The sequence below is a fragment of the Cavia porcellus genome, unplaced genomic scaffold (assembly GCF_034190915.1).
Source record: "Cavia porcellus strain 051 isolate PalLab524CR breed Dunkin Hartley unplaced genomic scaffold, mCavPor4.1 scaffold_7, whole genome shotgun sequence".
In the NCBI taxonomy this organism is placed as follows: Eukaryota; Metazoa; Chordata; class Mammalia; order Rodentia; family Caviidae; genus Cavia; species Cavia porcellus.
In genome coordinates this window covers 54,347,034-54,364,311 of record NW_026947490.1, presented here as the reverse complement: position 1 = coordinate 54,364,311, position 17,278 = coordinate 54,347,034, and the positions used below count along the sequence as shown (strand labels likewise).

General features: G+C 42.1%; 1 protein-coding gene across 1 annotated transcript in view; it reads right to left on the bottom strand.

The window, feature by feature from the left end:
• Positions 1-14,585, bottom strand: part of Styxl2 (serine/threonine/tyrosine interacting like 2) — a 35,060-nt gene extending 20,475 nt beyond the window's left edge. The window contains exons 1-2 of the mRNA XM_063253601.1: positions 14,442-14,585; positions 14,009-14,134 (exon numbers count right to left, since the gene is read on the bottom strand). Coding sequence (XP_063109671.1) covers positions 14,009-14,118 — 110 coding nt within the window. The 5' untranslated portion in view covers positions 14,119-14,134; positions 14,442-14,585. The remainder of the gene's footprint in view (positions 1-14,008; positions 14,135-14,441) is intronic.
• Positions 14,586-17,278: the final 2,693 nt, after the last annotated feature.

The following is a 17,278-nucleotide window of genomic DNA, read 5'->3' as shown; positions in this document are numbered from 1 at the left end:
ACTGGCATATAGTTGTTCATAATAATCCTTAACTATTCTTTGTATTTCTGGGATTTAAGTTGCACTGTTTCCTTTTTCATCTCTGGTTTTATTTAGTTTGATTGTCTCTGGCTTTTTTTTAACATTAGTTTAGATAAAGATTTCTTGATTGTGCTTATCTTTTTGACAAACAAACTCTTCCTTTTCTTGATGATGTTTTGTGGGGTTTTTTTGTCTCTTTCACTTAGTTTTCCTTTTATCTTTGTTATTTTCATTTACTAATTTTGAGTTTTCTTTGTTCTTTTCTAATTCCTTGACTTCTATCATTAGTTTTTTTTTTTTTTTTAATTTAAGAGCTTGCCATCTTTCTTCTTCCTGGTGTGGTCACTGCCATAATACTGTTTTTTTCTGTATCCTAGAGGTTTCAATATATTGTATGGTCATTTTCATTTGTTTCATGATTTTTTTAATCTTCTCTTTTGATTTCTTTGCTGATCTATTGTTTACTCAAAATGTATTACTTAATTTCCATGTATTTGAAAAATCCCTGAAGATTCTCTTGACTTCTAGTTTTATTTTATTGTGGTCAGAGGGAAAGCAATATGATTTAGGTTTTTAAAAAATTGTTAGGCTTTTTTTGTGGCCTAACATTGTCTGTCCTAATGAAATGTTTCATTTCTGATGAGAGTAATGTATATGCTGTAGCTGCTGGATGAGATATTCTATAAATGTTCACTAGATCCATTTGGTCTATAATATAGTTCATCTCCAGTGTGTGTTTTTGTTGTTGTTGGTTTTTCTTTCTGAATGATCTATTAATGAAAGTGGAGTGTTGAAATCTTCACTACAGTTGTATTGCATCCTATCTCTACCTTTAGATCTAATGATGTTTGCTTTATTAAACTGAGTGCTCTGGTACTAGGTGCATATATGTTTATACTTTTTATGACCCCTTTTAAAATTGATACTCTCTTTGTTTGTTTTTTACAGACTTAAAGTCTACTGCATGTGATACAAATATAACTACTCCAGTTTGTTTTAGGCTTCCTTTTCCATGGAGTATCCTGTTTCAGTCTATCATTTTCATTTTGTGTGTGTTCTTACTGGTGAAGTGAGTTTTTTTAAATTTTGAAGAGAATAAAACCAAGTGGAATAAAACAGAATAGAATCAATCAAAACAGAACAATGAATGTGATATAGGACTTCAAAACTAAATAAAAGGAAATCAATAATGGCTACCACAATGCCGCTTATTTTCAAAATAACTACCCATATCATCAGACATAATAAGATCAAACAAAACACAACAGAATAAAACCAATCAAAACAAAACAAAGCAATGTAAGACTTCAAAAAAAGATAATGGGCAATCAATAATGGCTACCATAATATATTTTGTTATTTTTGAAATAGCTGCCCATGCCATCAAATATAATAAAATCAAACAAAACAAAACAGAATACAACCAAACTAAACAGAACAATGAAAGCAATATGGAGTTGCAAAACGTGATGATATATAACTACTCCAGTTTGTTTTAGGCATGTGGGGGCAGGGCTAGCTGCTGCCTCCCAGCCCTAACTGGTTACCCGTAGGAAGCATACCCGATGGCCTGACCTGAGTTTTTGGAGGCAGTGTATTATCGTCTTTTGAAATTTTACATTCATATAGCTCTGTATCTTTTCATTGGATAATTCATTCCATTTACATTCAAGGTTATTATTGGTATATGAAGATTTACTCTGTAACTTTGTTAATTTTGTTCAGTGTTTTATGTACACTGTTCTGTTCTTGCTCTCTTCTTGCTTATTTCTCTGGTTTGATGATATTTCTTTCTTGATAAGGTTTTATTCTGTTCTAGTCCCTCTCATTAGTGCTCTTCTACTGTGTTTCATACTTTTCTACTGGGTTTCATGCATTCATGTGTCTTCATGTTGGTAGTTTTCCTTCTCTAACTTCTAGATGTAGGATTTCCTTAAAGGGATCTTTTTTTTTTAAGGCCAATCTGGTGGTGATGAATTCTTTCTTCATTTTTTTTTTCTTATCTTGAAAACTCACCATTTCTCCTCTATGTTAGAGTGTAGCATTTCTGGGCATAGTCTTGGTTGTCAGATTTTCCCATCAGATCTTTGAACATGTCATTCTATCTCTAAGACCTATAAAGTTTCTGTTGAGAAATCTGCTGTGTTGGACTTTGGACAGTTTGGCTACTATTTGCCTCAGAGAAGATCTTTTCTCATCAAATCTATCCGAAGTCCTTTGAACCTTCTAGACCTGGGTTTCCATATCTTCCCCCAAGTCTGGTAAGTTTTCAACCACTATTTCACAAATAAGTTTTCTCTGCCTTGCCATTCTCTTTTAGAATACTCGTATCTCAAATATTTGTTTGTTTTAAAGTGTCCCATAAGGTTTACTTCAGTCTTCTTGATTGGTTGGTTAGTCGATTGGTCTAACTGAATTATTTCACAAGACCTGTCTTCAAGTTCATAATTTTTTTCTTCTTTTTGATGTAGTTTGTTGCCAAGCATCTCACATATATATTTTTTTTTTGACTCACTGAGTTCTTCAGCTCTAAGATTTTTGCTTGGTTCATTTCCATGATGTCCATCTCTTTGCTGAATTTTCCACTTCTATTGTGAATTGTTTTCCTATGTTCATTAAATTGACTGCATCTTCTTGTACCTCACTGAGTTTCCTTAGAATCATTCTTTAAACTCTTTTTTAAAGGCGTTTTATAATTTCTTTTGGGAGGAGTCTGAAGCTAGAGAATGACTGTGATCCTTCAAAAATGTTCTGTTGCCTTGATTTTCATACTTTTTGTGTTCCCATGTTGATGTTTGCACATCTCTACCAATTTTATAGAGTGGTTTTCATAATAAAATACTATCTATTGAGAGACTTAGTCTTTAGTGTCAATATGGTACCCTTTGGGTACCACACTGTGGTCTCCATATAACTTATTCAAATATAATCAATAGCTTTGGGTATGGTGCTTTTAACAGCAGGGTTGCAGAGTCTACTTCTGCAGGCCATGAAGGATTGGAGATATTCTAGAGGCTTGGGAAGGTGTGACACACAGCAGTGGAGGCTAGGGGCATAAGGTATCCACTAGGTGGCCACTCAGGTAGGCCTGGGATGGGTTCATGATGGCAGGAGTTGACCATCACTCTTCATGGGCCGTGTGACCCAAAGCCCTCATTGGGCTCTGGACAGGTAAAGAGCGTCTTATGCACCAGCAATGGCAGGGTGCTAAGTTGTCTCCACAGGTCATGCAGAGGTAGGGCTACTCCAGTGGGCCCTGCGCAAGTGCGGTACAGCTCACCTGGCAGTGGCAGTAGGATACAGGTGCAGAGTGCACCTGTTAGTCTCTGGAAGCTTCATACAAATAGCAGCAGGGTCAAGAAGGGTCACCATGGCAGCAAGTAGCAGCAGTGGCCCACTGAAGAAGCTAGTACAGGAGCTGAGTTCTCCTTCTGGAGCACTACAGAGGTATGTACCCCTTGACAGCTTTGGACCCACAAGGCTACAGGGTCTACCAGCAGTTTAGGTATCCATGGCACCAATGTGGACTGTTGGGAACTTCTCACTTATCTTTCCCCTGTCATAGGAGGACTTTCCTTAGTTCACACTGGGCCAGACTTGGCCATAGGGTGGTGACTGCAAGGTGCTCTGTTCCCTTCTTTACCAAGCCATCTGAATTTCCATTTTCACAGGTTTCCTGTGCTGTCCAGATTGCCCCTGAATGTTTTAGCCAGACAGAAGCTGTTTCTTCTCTTTCTTCTTCTTCTTTTTTTTTTTTTTTTTTTGATAGTTCATCCAATGCTTTCCCTGTCATCCTGTTTCTCTGCAGGAAACCAAGGTACTCTTAGGTCCTGCCCACATATTCCTGTTTATTAAACTTACTAAACTGTCAGTGCAAAGCACTTGTATGACTATCAGGTATACATCTAGTCAGTGTCTTGCCAGACTCTCTTGAGAGAAATTTTAGTTTTCTGGCTCCTGACACTCTCCCTGGAGGTCCCAAGCTGCTACATAAGTCTGGCTACTCCCTGATCATCAATCTGGAAAGGTCAGCGGTCTCTTCTGAGCTCCCAGCCATGTGAGTGAGTGATGGACCCTCCAACCTTCATGATCATTTCAGTTGCTGCCATGTGAAAAGACTTAAGCTGTCCAGCTAGGTCCTGTCAAAATGCCTGATCTGCAAACAGGGACCAAAAAACAGTTACTGCCTTTACTCATGATGTTTGGGGTAATTGTTAAACACCAATAGATAAAGGAGGAGTGTTATTTCCAGGGCCAAAAAGTGACTTTTGGCAAATGATAAGGCATTCTTCTTCCTGATAGTGATATAGACCCTAATACAATCATCAGCTGACCCAAATGTATTGTGGATGGGAACTAATAACACATAAAGGCCCTGTTGGGCAAGCACAGTCTGCCTGTGTGTCAGATTTTATGATCCTTCAGCACTGTCTTGGCTTTCAAATATCCATATTTCATAAAATGAGACTCTACATCACATGTTTCATATTAATGTGAGTCCTACTTCCATGTCAGTAATATTTAATGAGGGAGTTTTATTATTTTATTTCTTAATGACATTATTTTTACTACCATCAGTAAAATTCTATTTGCTAAGGATCCATATTATATAAATCAAGATTTGGGACACAACCAAACAAACCCACACTGAGAATTTTTGCATTGCTATGGGGATTAGAAGAACTTCTTTTCTCAGAAGCCCCTTATTTCTCCCACGTGGCCAGCTTTCTTTGTTCCTCTGTGGGCCTGTGGGTTCTGAAAAGCTGAAAGATTCTGAAAAAGCTTTCTCCCATTTTCACTCCGTATTCCAAGCAGTGGGCATTGGCCTGAAACACACAGGAAGCCCCTCATCTGTCAAGTGGGCAAAAGGTCCCACGAGGAGCTCAGAAATGGGAGTGGTGCTGGGATTCTGACATGGGAGCAACTCACAGGAAGCCCTGATCCATTTTCCCCAAACAACATGGATTCAAATTGTGAGGGTTTGTTACAAACACTGGGGATAGAGAATCTGTCTTAAATATATCTGAACTCTGAAGCTACGAGTGGATAGGGGAGAATTTGAAATTAGAACCTGAAAACAGAAATGACAGAGGAACATTTCTCCTTTCTCATGAGTGTAAAGATTGAGCTCTGAGGTTAAGGAGTCAGCACGTATGAGGAAGTCCAGATGAAGACCCAGTACATGCTGATAAGTTGGCAGCTTTTTCATTGAGAAATTAGGACAGTAGGGCTGAGATTTCTACCCAGTCCCACAGTGTTTCTATCCTTGGCTGTTCTGTATTACCCAGTGCGGAATGTAGTATGTAGATTATAAATATTTTTATGAGTCATTAAAGGGAGACATAAACCTAATAGTCATAAAACTGTTTTGGCATAGGCATGGTTTATGAAGTCTAATACACAGAGTAGATCTAAGAGGACTCTGGTTTTCTGTGAGAAGCAAGATTGCAGAAAAGAAAAAGAAGGAGGCAGGAAAGACTTGAATGACTGGCCCTGTTGATATTTGCAAGGTCAGTAAGATGGCAGCCCCTGGAGGTTTTGATTTATGACCGTGTCTGTGCCCCAGGCAATGTCCCTGAGATGGAGTGAGATGACACTCATACCCTGATTAGAAAGTAGCAAGAGCTGGCTGTTGACTAAAGACAGGCAGGGAAAAAGAGGATCTAGGATCGATATTTACCTCATCACAGGATCAGGAAGCAGCAGCTAAGAAGCCTTGAGGGTGAACTGAACAAGAAACAATAAAGGGGAATTTGATGAACTTCCTAACAAAGACCAGGAGACAGCACAGCTTCCTGTGAACCTGGGCTTTGTGAAATTGCAGACCAGGACTCATTAGTGTATTATGGAATCAATTCAATGTGTTGTGACCTGCGTCTGGAAAGGAAGGAAAGAAGGAAGGAAGGAGAGGAGAATGGAGGAAGGGAAGGATAGGAGAGATGAAAGGGGAATGGAGGGAGGAAAAAAGAACAAAAGGAAAGAAGAAAGAAATAGAGGAATGCAGACTGACATATGCATTGCAAGGATAAAGTATATTTGGGGAAATTCTTATAATTTATACCCCTGTATATACTCAATTTGAGTTATAAATGGTCTACAGGTTATAATCAGCGAAGTTTGAAAGCTACTGCTTTAAGTGCTTTGCCACACTGACCAGACCTGGACAAGGCATGTGTCTCCCCACCAGCCCCCCACTCCTGTAGAGAAGTTCCTTGGAAATGATAAGAGGGGTACATGTTTGTTTTGATTTGGGCTTTTGGGGGGCAGTTTTCTGAAGTCCTTCTAACTTCTAATTGTTCACTTCAGAATAAGTGACCACACACAGGCATAATTCTGGCGCTGAGGAAGGAGAGATGTCAGGAGTGTGTAGGGGGTGGTTTTCAGCAAGCTGCTTCTAGTGGGATTAGCAAAAGAGAGGAAAAATGAATAGAAAAGGGAGGACAGGGCAGAGTTCCCGGAGGAAGCACAGTAAGGTCATGAAAAGGAAACCTTGGGCCCCTTTTCTGCCCCAGCTGCCACCACCAGGCTCCCCAGTGGGGCTTCAGAGGGCAGAAGCAGCGGCAGCCTGCACCCAGGAGCCTGCAGAGGTGGAAAAGGCCTGGCCAGATACCCAAGGAGTCCGAAACCCTGCAAAGTCCTGAAGATTTCACATCTGAAAGCCAAAGCAAGAAATGGACTTTGACTTTGAAAGATATAAGAAAGAGAAAGCTACAATTCACCTCAGGATCCAGAAGAGGGAAGACTTTGTTCCTGCTTTGGAAAGGAGATGCCTCAAAGTGGCTAAGAAGGGAGAGATAGGCAGAGGTGGCTTTGCACAGAGCCCTCCATTGATTGGTTTCATTTATTTGATCATGGGGAAGGGAGAGCTCTTGCCAATGGGCCCCACTGAACAGAAGGGCTTCACATTTTTCTTTTCTTTTGAGGTATCAAAGATGAAGCATAAGATACTAAGATTTCCCTTCTGGACAACAAGTAGGCTCCCTCTCTGATCTAATTTGCATGATTGGTAGTGGTATTTGGAGCACTGGGTGAAGTTCCATGAGGCCTGCGTTCATTCCCCAGGAAAGACTGTGGTTGTGTCTACCAATATCTGCACTGAGGGCTGTCATGGGTTGAATGGTGGCCTTCAGAAAGGTGGCTTTCCTAGATGTCATATATGCAACTTTCTAAAAATAGAAGTATCATTATTGATGTAATTAAGCTCACTATCCTGAGATGAGATCACCCTGGATTAGGATGGACTCCAAAGCCAATGACAAGTGTCCATATAAGAAAAGAGGAGAAGACAGAGGCAGGCATGGACAGAGACAGGACAAATGCTGCCACAGGCCAGAAATGCCAGCAGTCACAGAAGCCAAGAAATGCTGAAGAGCTCAGCTCCTGTGGCCTGCGGAGGGAGTGTCACTTTGCTGTTACCTTTAGGGTGGATTTCTGGCTTCCCAAAAGTTTATCAGAGAATAAACTTAGGTTTGTGAGCTATAGCAACCCTGGGAGACTAGTCCCGAAGCCAAGGTTATTCGCTGACTTAGTGTACAGCTTCATTTGAGAAAGATGCAATCCTTTAGCTAAAGAGATGAAGCAACAGCAATGGAATTTCAGACCTGCCCCATGTACAAGGAAGCTTGCAGAGGAGTGAGTGGATCAAGACCGGAAGCAACACTCTGTCACTGACAACCAGCACTTGCTGACTGAGATACACAGTGGCCTTATGCATGTGAGAGGGACGCCGGTGAAGTAGTTTCTTGACATCATGAGTTACTACAAAGAATTGGCTGTCAGATATTTTTTATGGAAGGAAACGGAAAGATACTTAATATTCCTTCATATGCAGCGTCTTGTTCAATCTCTGCCACTGGGTAAACCTAGTACTGTGATGCTGTGGTTAAGTAATCTGCAAGCTCTTCCAGCTGATGAGCCACAGAGCAGAGTTCACCTCTGCTTCGGTCTCAGCTAACCACTTAAATTCTTTTCATAGCACCATGCTGCCCCATACAAGAGGGTTTTCCTGATTTCCCCGCCCACATGGATTTTTGAAGAACAGCTTTTTTGAGGTATGATTGATATGAAATGCACATATTTTAACTGTACAGTGGGTGAGCTTTGACATCTGTAAAAACATTGCCACAACCAAGGCTGTGACTTAGCCATGATCTCCCCGCGTCCCCTCATGCCCGCTTGGAAGCCCTCCGTCGTGCCCTCCCTGCCCTGTCCCTACTTACCCCACAATCTCTGTACTCTACAGAAGAGCTTGAGCTCGCATCTTCTAGATTTTGTGCGAGGAAATAATATAGTATGCACTCTTTGTCTGACTGCGGTCACTCAGCATAATTATTCTGAGATTTACCCATGTATGAATCAGTACTTCCTTCTTTTTATTGCTGGATAGTATTCAGTAAATATTACCACAATGTATTTATTCACCCACTTGTTGATGGACATTTGGATTGTTTCCATTTTTGGGCTGTTGAAATAAAACTGCTACAAACATTCACTTAAAAGACTTTAGATAAACACTGGGCTTTCATTTCTCTTTGATAAATACCTAGAAAGTCTGAATCATATATACATAGGTACATTTTTAGTTAGGTATATGTTTAACATTATAAAAAAAATGATAATTTGTAAAATAGTTGGACCAATTCTCACCAGTAATGTGGATTGCTCTAGGTATTTTACATTGATCAGTCTAATTTTATTAATTCCAACAGACATGTAATAGTAACTCACTTTTGTTTTAATTTGCACTTCTCTTATGCCTAAGGATTTTGAACATTTTTAATATTACTGTTTGCTACCCACAAATTTTTTAGTGAAGTGTATGTGCAAATCTCCTGTCCCTCATTAAACTGTTATTTCTTAATTATTAGATTTTGAGAGTTTCAAAAAGTATACTCGATATATAAGGACTTTGTCAAATACAAGATTTAGCCATACTTTCACCCAGTCTGAAACACCACGGATTCATTTGTCTGGGCTGCTTTAAATCCAGTTCTATGTAACTAAGTGGGATTGATCGGGTGATATTTCAAGTCCCTGTGCAGTCCCCATGCTTCAGATTTCATGATGACATTATGGGAAGAGGCAGCCAATGGAGGGTCACCACCTGCAGACCTTCCTTGAAGATTTCTGAAGACTGGCTGATCTGCTTCTAGACAGCAATTGTTAAAGAATGCACACAAGCCAGGAGGGATGTCAGAACCCACTGGAGGCTGCAGTGTCACAAGAACCGAGAGGAAAAATTTTGCTCTGCATGGGGGCCCCGCCTTAAGGACACTCTGCCCACTGCACCTGTGAATCCCTCAGGCTGAGCCATTTTTGCCTAGGGAGGGGGACTGGCTGCTGGGAGGGCTGAGGACTGAATGATACCAGGACACCCCCGTTAGGCAATCCTTGCGTTCTGTGACAGTTAACAAAATCCATGTTCCTTAGGGCGGTATTTTTAAAAATATTCACCAGACTTTATCTGGCCAGCGTGAATTGGTCAGCTCATCCTGTTGCTGGAATATCCATATCCTTGATGACTGTTAACTGCTAAAACAGTTTGGCACTCATCTTCTGGTATGCACATGGGCTTATAGGTGCTCACTGTATCAGGAGTGATCCGACTGGCTCAGAGGACAGCTGTGAGTTCAGCTTTAGCAGAGACAGTGAAATTATTGCAATGGTTGTACGCTCTCATTGGCCATGAATGGGAGTTCTGATCACTTTACATCTCTTCTAGCACTGCTAGTATCTGCAAGTTTACATATTTCAGTGACTATGAAGTTGTATTGAGTTGTGGTTGGAATCTTACTGTTTTTTTTCTTATTCTTATTTACTTTTTTTTCTATTCTTACTAATTTTTACCCTAATTTTTTCTATGGTCTAAAGAAATCTGTTGATGTATTGTTAGCCCAGTGTATTTTGGTAAATATTCCATGTTCCTGTGCTAAGAATGTATGTCCTACAGTTGCTGGGTACATGTTCAAAAAATGTCAATGAGGTTAGTTTTATTCATTGTATTGTTCAAACTTCCTGTGTTCTGACGTGTTTTTTTTTTTTTTTGCCTCATTCTATCAAAATATGAGATAGTTCTGTTAAATGCACATTTGACTAAGGTTGTGGGCTTTAATTTTTTTCTTCAGTTCTGTCGATTTTTTTGCTTTATAAATTTTGAAGTTCTTATATTTACATATATTTAGCATAAATATCTTCCTGGTGAATTGAACCTTTGATCCCTGTGGAGTGTCCCTCTTTAGCTCTAGGAAACCTTAAAATCTTCTTTGCCTGCTCTCCATATAGCTTCACTGGCTTGTTTTCGTTTGTATTTCTAAGTACAGAAACTTGTGTGTTTTTCAAGGGCAGTCACAGTATTTTCTGTCCTGCCTCTACCCTCACAATGCGACCTTGATATTCCCCTGTTGGGATGCTGGGGTCTTGAGGACTCTCTGCGAGACTTCGTGATGGCGGGGCACAGAAGGCATCACACTGAGTGACATTTGTGGCTAGCTCATGAAAAATCAGTGCATTTTGGTCTTGTCTTTTTAGGTGAAACTTGTGGAATTTAGCAACCATGCTTTGAGAAAGCCAAGCCCAGTCCACACTGGACGAGTGCATGGAAAGACCATGTTAGCAGCTCTGGCTGAGCCCAGGTGACTCACAGCACTAGCTGCCCAAAAGAAGACACCTCTGAGGCAGCAAACCCCACTGTTGAGTTGGCCTCTGCCCCACAGTGATCTGCAGCCATCAGATCCCTCCAGCACCAGCCTCGGGTAACTTAGAAGCCCAGCTAACCCCACTGTGCTGGCCCAGGGGCCTAAGTGCCAACATGGTTGTTTTATGACACTAAAATGGTTGTTTTATGACACTAAACTGTGAAATTATGAGCAATAGTAACTGGACCAGCAGCATAAATTCTCTTTCCTTCATAGATCTTTGTATATTTTTATGGTATATCTCTTGTAAATAATACGTAGACTTCTAAAATATTAAGTCTGGCCAGTCGTGGCAATGCATGCCTGTAATCCCTGTACTCAAGGGGCTGAAACAGGAAGATTGCATAAATTTGAGGCCAGCCTGGGTTACATGTTAAGTTCAAAGCCAGCCTGCACTACATAGTCTCAAAAAAAAAGAAAGATATTTGAGTCTCACCATCTTTGTCTTTTAATTGGAACAGTCTGTTTAAGTTAATGTAAGTTTTACCTATTTAGCTTTAAACTTTCTATCCTACTTTTTTATTTGTTATGCTTTCTCAGTATTCTTTTTCTATTCTTTCTTTCTTTGTTGAAAGTTTGATTGCATTTTACTTACTTTTTTCCTTTTTAGCTATGGATTAGATTCTATGTTATAGCTATGTTTAGCTATTCTATGTTTAGCTATGTTATAGATTCTATTGTAAATATTTCTAACAATTACACAAGAAATTGCAAATTTCTGGACTTCTCACCTAAGTTTACAGTTTCAGATAACCTTTAAAGATAACTGCTATCAAGCGGAGGCAAGAAAGAAAGACAAGCATCAGAGTTAAAAACTATATCTAAGTAAGAACTTCAGTGTGGAGATTGTGCGTGGTTTACAAAGATAAGAAATCTATGAATTTTTGAAGAAAATCAAATTTTTGAAGATCATATTTTTAAAGAAACTAAGAGTTTTAAAAAGCCTTTGGGTGCTGGATGTGGTAGCCTCTGGGAGGCTGAGGCACAAGATAAGAAGTTGAGCCCAGTCTGGGCAATTTATCGAGATGCTGTCTCAAAAGTAATGAAAGAGACTGGTGTCTGGGGCTGTAGTCCCATGTGACGGCTTGATTCCTAGTAACCCCTCCTGCCACTTCCCTGCTGTCCCCCCACCATGCACACATAAAGTCTGTGGGTGGTGTAAGCTTTAAAACAACCCCGGATGGGCTGGGGATGTAGCTCAGCAGTATAGCACCTGCCTGGCAAACACATAGACATGAGCTTCATTCCTAAAAAAAGTAAAAATAAGTAAATAAAACAAGCCTGGAGTCCACAAATTTCCTTGAGCAAAGGCATAGTCTGCAGAAGTTATTCAGCCTTTAAGGTAGACCGGAGCCCCCAGCCCACTTTAGGGGTGGCTGTGAAGGAAAATGGGCAAGGAAGTCACCCAGAGGGAGGAGCCAGAAGCCAAAGAGAACCAGAGATGACAGAGTTCCATCTGAGAGCCACATCCCAACTAAATCACAGACATCTCTGCACCTGTGGGGCAGATAGGATCGCAGGACTGAGTCCCAGGACTGCTGTGGCTCCCCTGCCTCTTTGGTGAGAAGGAAACTTTTTGGTCTGGTACAGGGCTGGAACACCAGGAAGAGGAGGTACCCACAGGAGAACTTGGCCCCTGCACTACGGAAGCAGCAGATGCCACATAGGATTGGGGGGGGGGGTTCTTTTGGGAGGCCGTGTGTGTGCTCTATGAGAGACAAAAAGATAAAGGGAATCCACTTCCAGGAGGTGTGTGCTATGGCTGAGACTGCTCTGTATCAAGAAATGGATATCCTCTTTCCTGGACAGCCAGGACCTTTCCATGGACCTTATTTCCCATCCTCCCTTGCAAGAAAATGTGGTTTTGCTGAGTTCTAGACAATCGAGTATACGTGGGAGGGAAGCGGCCATGTTTAGGTCTGGCCATGAAAACCTCCTGGGAGATTCTCCCTACTCTCTGCCATGCTGTCTTGATGCTGATAAACACAGTGACATTAGAAGCCATGCTTTAAAGTTGTGGATCCCCAAGACAGAAAGGGCCTTGGTTCCTGTATCTCTGCTCAGGTTTGGAACTTATTACAGTGAGTACAATGTCTACTTGATGTGGCAGCTAACATTATTCCAATATACAAAATGTCACCCCCAACCACAGCCAGAGCTTTCTCTACTCTAGTATGGGTGTGCAAGAGGGGAGGGATATACTTTAAGTTTCTCAATCATGACAGTTTTTCTTTTTCTTTTTTGGTACGGGAAATCAAACTCACTACCTTGAGCTTACCAGGCAGGCACTGTGCTGCTGAGCTTCACCCCGGCCCAGCAGTTTTTCTAAGTGGAAATGTAAAGTGAATTTTAAGGGAAACCTCTGTAAGCTCCACTAGGGTGAAGTGCCTGGGCCCCCATCTTTCTCCAGCAAAGAAGTCCTTTAACCCCCAAGGGAAGGGGGCAGTGAGTCACCAGGAGAACAAAGGGAAGCCAAAGTCAGACAGAATGGTGAATACTTAGAATTCCTCACATCAGCTTGGTGACAAAGCTCTGACAGGTCTCTCTGTCACTGAGGGCAGAAGAGCAGGCACAGGAACACACTAATGTTTTGGCAGACAAGGAAGAATGAGTTTCTTTGTTTTTATGGTTTTTCTTTAAAAATCACACCAATTTGTAACTCTACATCATTGTGTACCTTCAATGGTTTTAATGGAAAAGCCAGTTTTGAATTGTTTGCCATAACAATCTCTAGGAACTCTCTAGGAAGATGTTTATTCATACCTGGACACCTTGCTGCTTTCTGCTAGGCAGGTTCAGACCTAGTTTAACTAGGTTCAGGCCTAGTTTAAATGAAACAGTTTGATCATAAGTACAAAATTATTTTCTCACAAGCACCTGGTCCTATTGTCCATTTCTGGGCCCCTGGCCTCTCAACCCCATATCCAGCTCCGTCCTCAGAGTCAAGCCTGAGAAGCAAACCTGCTAAATCCTTCATCCTCTGAGGCCCTGCCAGTACCCTCACTTTCAAGAAGCCACCTGTGGCCCTTCCAAGTCCCCTCGCTTTCTGTCGTGGCCCATAGCTGCCTGGGACCTAGAGGAACTAAAATCTAGCATTTGCCATGGCATCTTGCCGTTAGTCTATTTGCTTCCTCCAGAAAGTAGGATGCCTAGAGGTACTCAGTCATCTTGCTGCATGCCTGAGCTTTGGAGGTGGCTCTGTGTCCCCAGGGCTGCTCTCACCATTCTCCCAGCACCCTCCCACTGACCTCCGGGCCTTTGGAGTAAGAGATCAGCAGGGCAGTCACACTTACTGGCTGGGTGAAGGGCTTCGGAGGTAGCGGGCCTGCACTGCTCTCACGTCAACTTCATCGTCCTCGCCTGGAACCACCTGCTCCTCCTCTGGGTCCCCACTGGTCGCCATGATGGCCTGTCAGCCTCTGTCGGATGGCAGGAGAAAGACAGTTAGGGAATCAGGTTCCAGCACTTTGTTAGGTGAGAGGATATGCCCATAGTGTCACCTTGGGAATGGGAACAGTGGCACAGCCTTCCTCAGTGAGTCTAACGGAGGCCACAGGAGTCAAGGCCTTTGGCTCAAGTGCCATTCCACAGCCTGGTAAGCCACACAAAGTCTCCCGCAGCTGGTCCCAGACATCCCAGCAGGGCCCTACTGCCCAGGGCAGAGCTGTTACCCCTTACTGTGTGAGTTGGGGCTCTTGGAGAGAAAACGAGGGGGAAGACACTCACCGCAGGTCTGCCTGTGTATCCACCCTAGGCCTGGGGCCCCGATCAGTGACACAGGGACCCGGCACTCACTCCTCTCCTCTGCTTCTTCTCTGAGGGGCAGGACAGCTGTTAACAAGAAATCTTAGCCTCTCTCTAAATTTAGACTCTGGCCCTGCAGACTGGCAGGTCTCTGGCAGGAAGGAATGCAGCCCTCAGGACCCAGTCCCGAAGCAGACCTCCCTTAACTCTTTCCCTCCTGCCTGGCTCACTGGACACAGACCTTCCACGGTGGAGCTGGCCGACGCTCATCCTCCGTGGATGAAGAGGCCAAAAGAGGCAGCTTCCTCTGGCAGTTTTCTTCATGTCCTCCACCCAGTGCTGCCTATTCTGAGTCCTTCCAGAAGACGATCTAAATTGACAGGTCAGAGGGAGTAAATAAATTTACCTCAGCCCCCTGCCAGCTTAGGGAGGCCTAGGAAAAAAATACCAATATGTATAATAGGGAGGAGAGGTAGATAGGTAGATAGATAGATAGATAGATAGATAGATAGATAGATAACAGTTGGTGTGATAAAGGGCAATCAATGCTTGTACGTAGGATGACACTGGTTTTAACAGAAATATATTATCCCAGCAAACTCAGTAACCTGGGTAGCTGTGCCTCCTCTCCTCCACGTCCCCTATCTCTACTCCACTGAGCCCTGGGTGACAGATGATTAGCAAGCCTGAGTGACAGAATCCCATGAATGTCATCATAAGCCACCTTGCCTCACTACACTCCAGTCTCCATCACTGTGATCCAAACAAACCCCAATAATCCTGTCGTTCATGCCTTTAGTCCTATATATTCTGTAATTACTCCTCTAGCTATTCTTCTATCCATCCATTCTCTGGTTTACTCATTTGTAAATATTTGCTGATGTCTTACTGTGCCTCAGGCACTGTACTTGACTAAAATTAATAAGTCACAGAGCTTAAAGTTATCTTTGTTCTTAGCTAGATGGAAAAATGCCCAGCAAATAGTACCCTTAGAAATTGGCTGAATGAATGAATGAGCTCATCATTTATTAAGAGGAATGAGACACAGGTCAAAAATAACACAAGCAGAAGACAGAATGTTGTTAGGTCCCTGAAAGAGAATCAGTGTGCTGTGTGAGTAGAGAGGAGGGAGCACGGCCCTTGGGTGGAAAAAGTCAGGAAAGGCTTCGTGGAAGAAATGGTGATATATAAGCCATCTTCTAAAGGACAAATAGATTATAGCAGCTGGTACAGTAAGGGGAAGGAACCACAGAGGGGACAACGTGAACTGATTTTTGTGATAGGAAAGTAGTAAGAGTTCTGGCTATAAAGAGATGTCTAACTGAGTCAAAGCGTGATCTGCACATTCCGGAAGAGAGGCTGTGTTGTACAAAAGATGCGTGAATGCCTTAAAGGCCAATTTAAGGAGATGGATTATACTCATTAGGTTCTGCAGAGCCAGTGATAGGACAGAGCAGGGAAGTGATATTGTCAGGGCAGTAGGGTAGGAAGACAGACTTGGTAACGGTACAATAAAATGTCAGGGCTGAAAAATTATTGCTCACAATAAAAGAACTCAATAAGGTGGCTATGTAGAATACAGTAACTTGTGTATGTCAAAACTTAGTAGTAGCCACATAGTATTGATAAAATAATTTACGTGGAAATTCTGAATTCATAATGCAAAGAAATGATGGGGGAAGTATTTGTAATCTTTATCACATCCAAAAGTTAGTTTCCCTAATATACAAAGAGCTGCAAGAAATCAACAAGCTAAAGACAAAGAATCTAATATGAACATGGGCAAGTGAGTTACCCAGACTCAGAAAATGAAATACTGTGTAGTATAATATGAGGTATGTCTGAAAAATATGGTGGCTGCTTAAGGTTTTAGAAATTTATTACAGTAACAGATACATTGCAATTTATCCCTCTCAAAATACTCCCCTTGATTTGAACACACTTAACCTATCATTCTTGATTTCCTGAAGCTGTTTTGGAGTCTTCTTTTGTGAAGGCTTTTGATTGTGTGGTCACGGCTGTCCAGATGTCTTCCTTTGATTCAGTGGCTCACCTTCCTTGGGGATTATGACTCTGGGGAAGAGCCAGAAGTGCATAGTGCCAGATCTGGTGAGTAAGGTGGGTGAGGATGTGCCATTATGCTTTTACGGACCTGCCTTTCAGTTGGATGGCCCTCAGCAGCAGCATTCGCCAGTTTTGATTACACCTCATAAAGACACTAAGAAGTTTTGTTAAGTGAAAAATTTAAAAAAATTCTCTTTACAGAAACAGTGTTATGACATATACTCTAGTAAATGTAATATCTGTGGAAAAATTGACAACAGTGGCTATTCCTAGCATTTCTCACAGGATATACCACACTTCAGGTAGGGTGGCCAGCATGTCAATTTGCTTGGGATTGACGTGGTTCCCAGGACATGATACTTCTGACCTGGACAGTCCCTGTAAGACTGCCACAAGAGGGTCAGATTATCTCCAGGAGTATCTTCTTTATTTACTTGGGCATTTGTTATGTTCCTGAGTGGATTATAAACGCTGAAGGAAGGGGCTTCTTATCTTCTCCATGATCGTGTGCCTGTCATTGGTGTGGGGGATTGAGAACAGGAGGACAGTAGATCAAATCATATTGGGTCTCGAAGGGCAACACCCTTCTTTTACTAGCTTGGAATTCCACCCTTTACATATGCGTCAGTTTCCGTCAGTTATGAGAGAGGCCCACACCTAGTGCGAGGCCCAGGACTTTGACACCTGCTAACCCCTGAAACTAGGGAGAAGGCAGAGAGGTGACTGGCTCCTGAGGAAAGTAGGGAAGACACCTC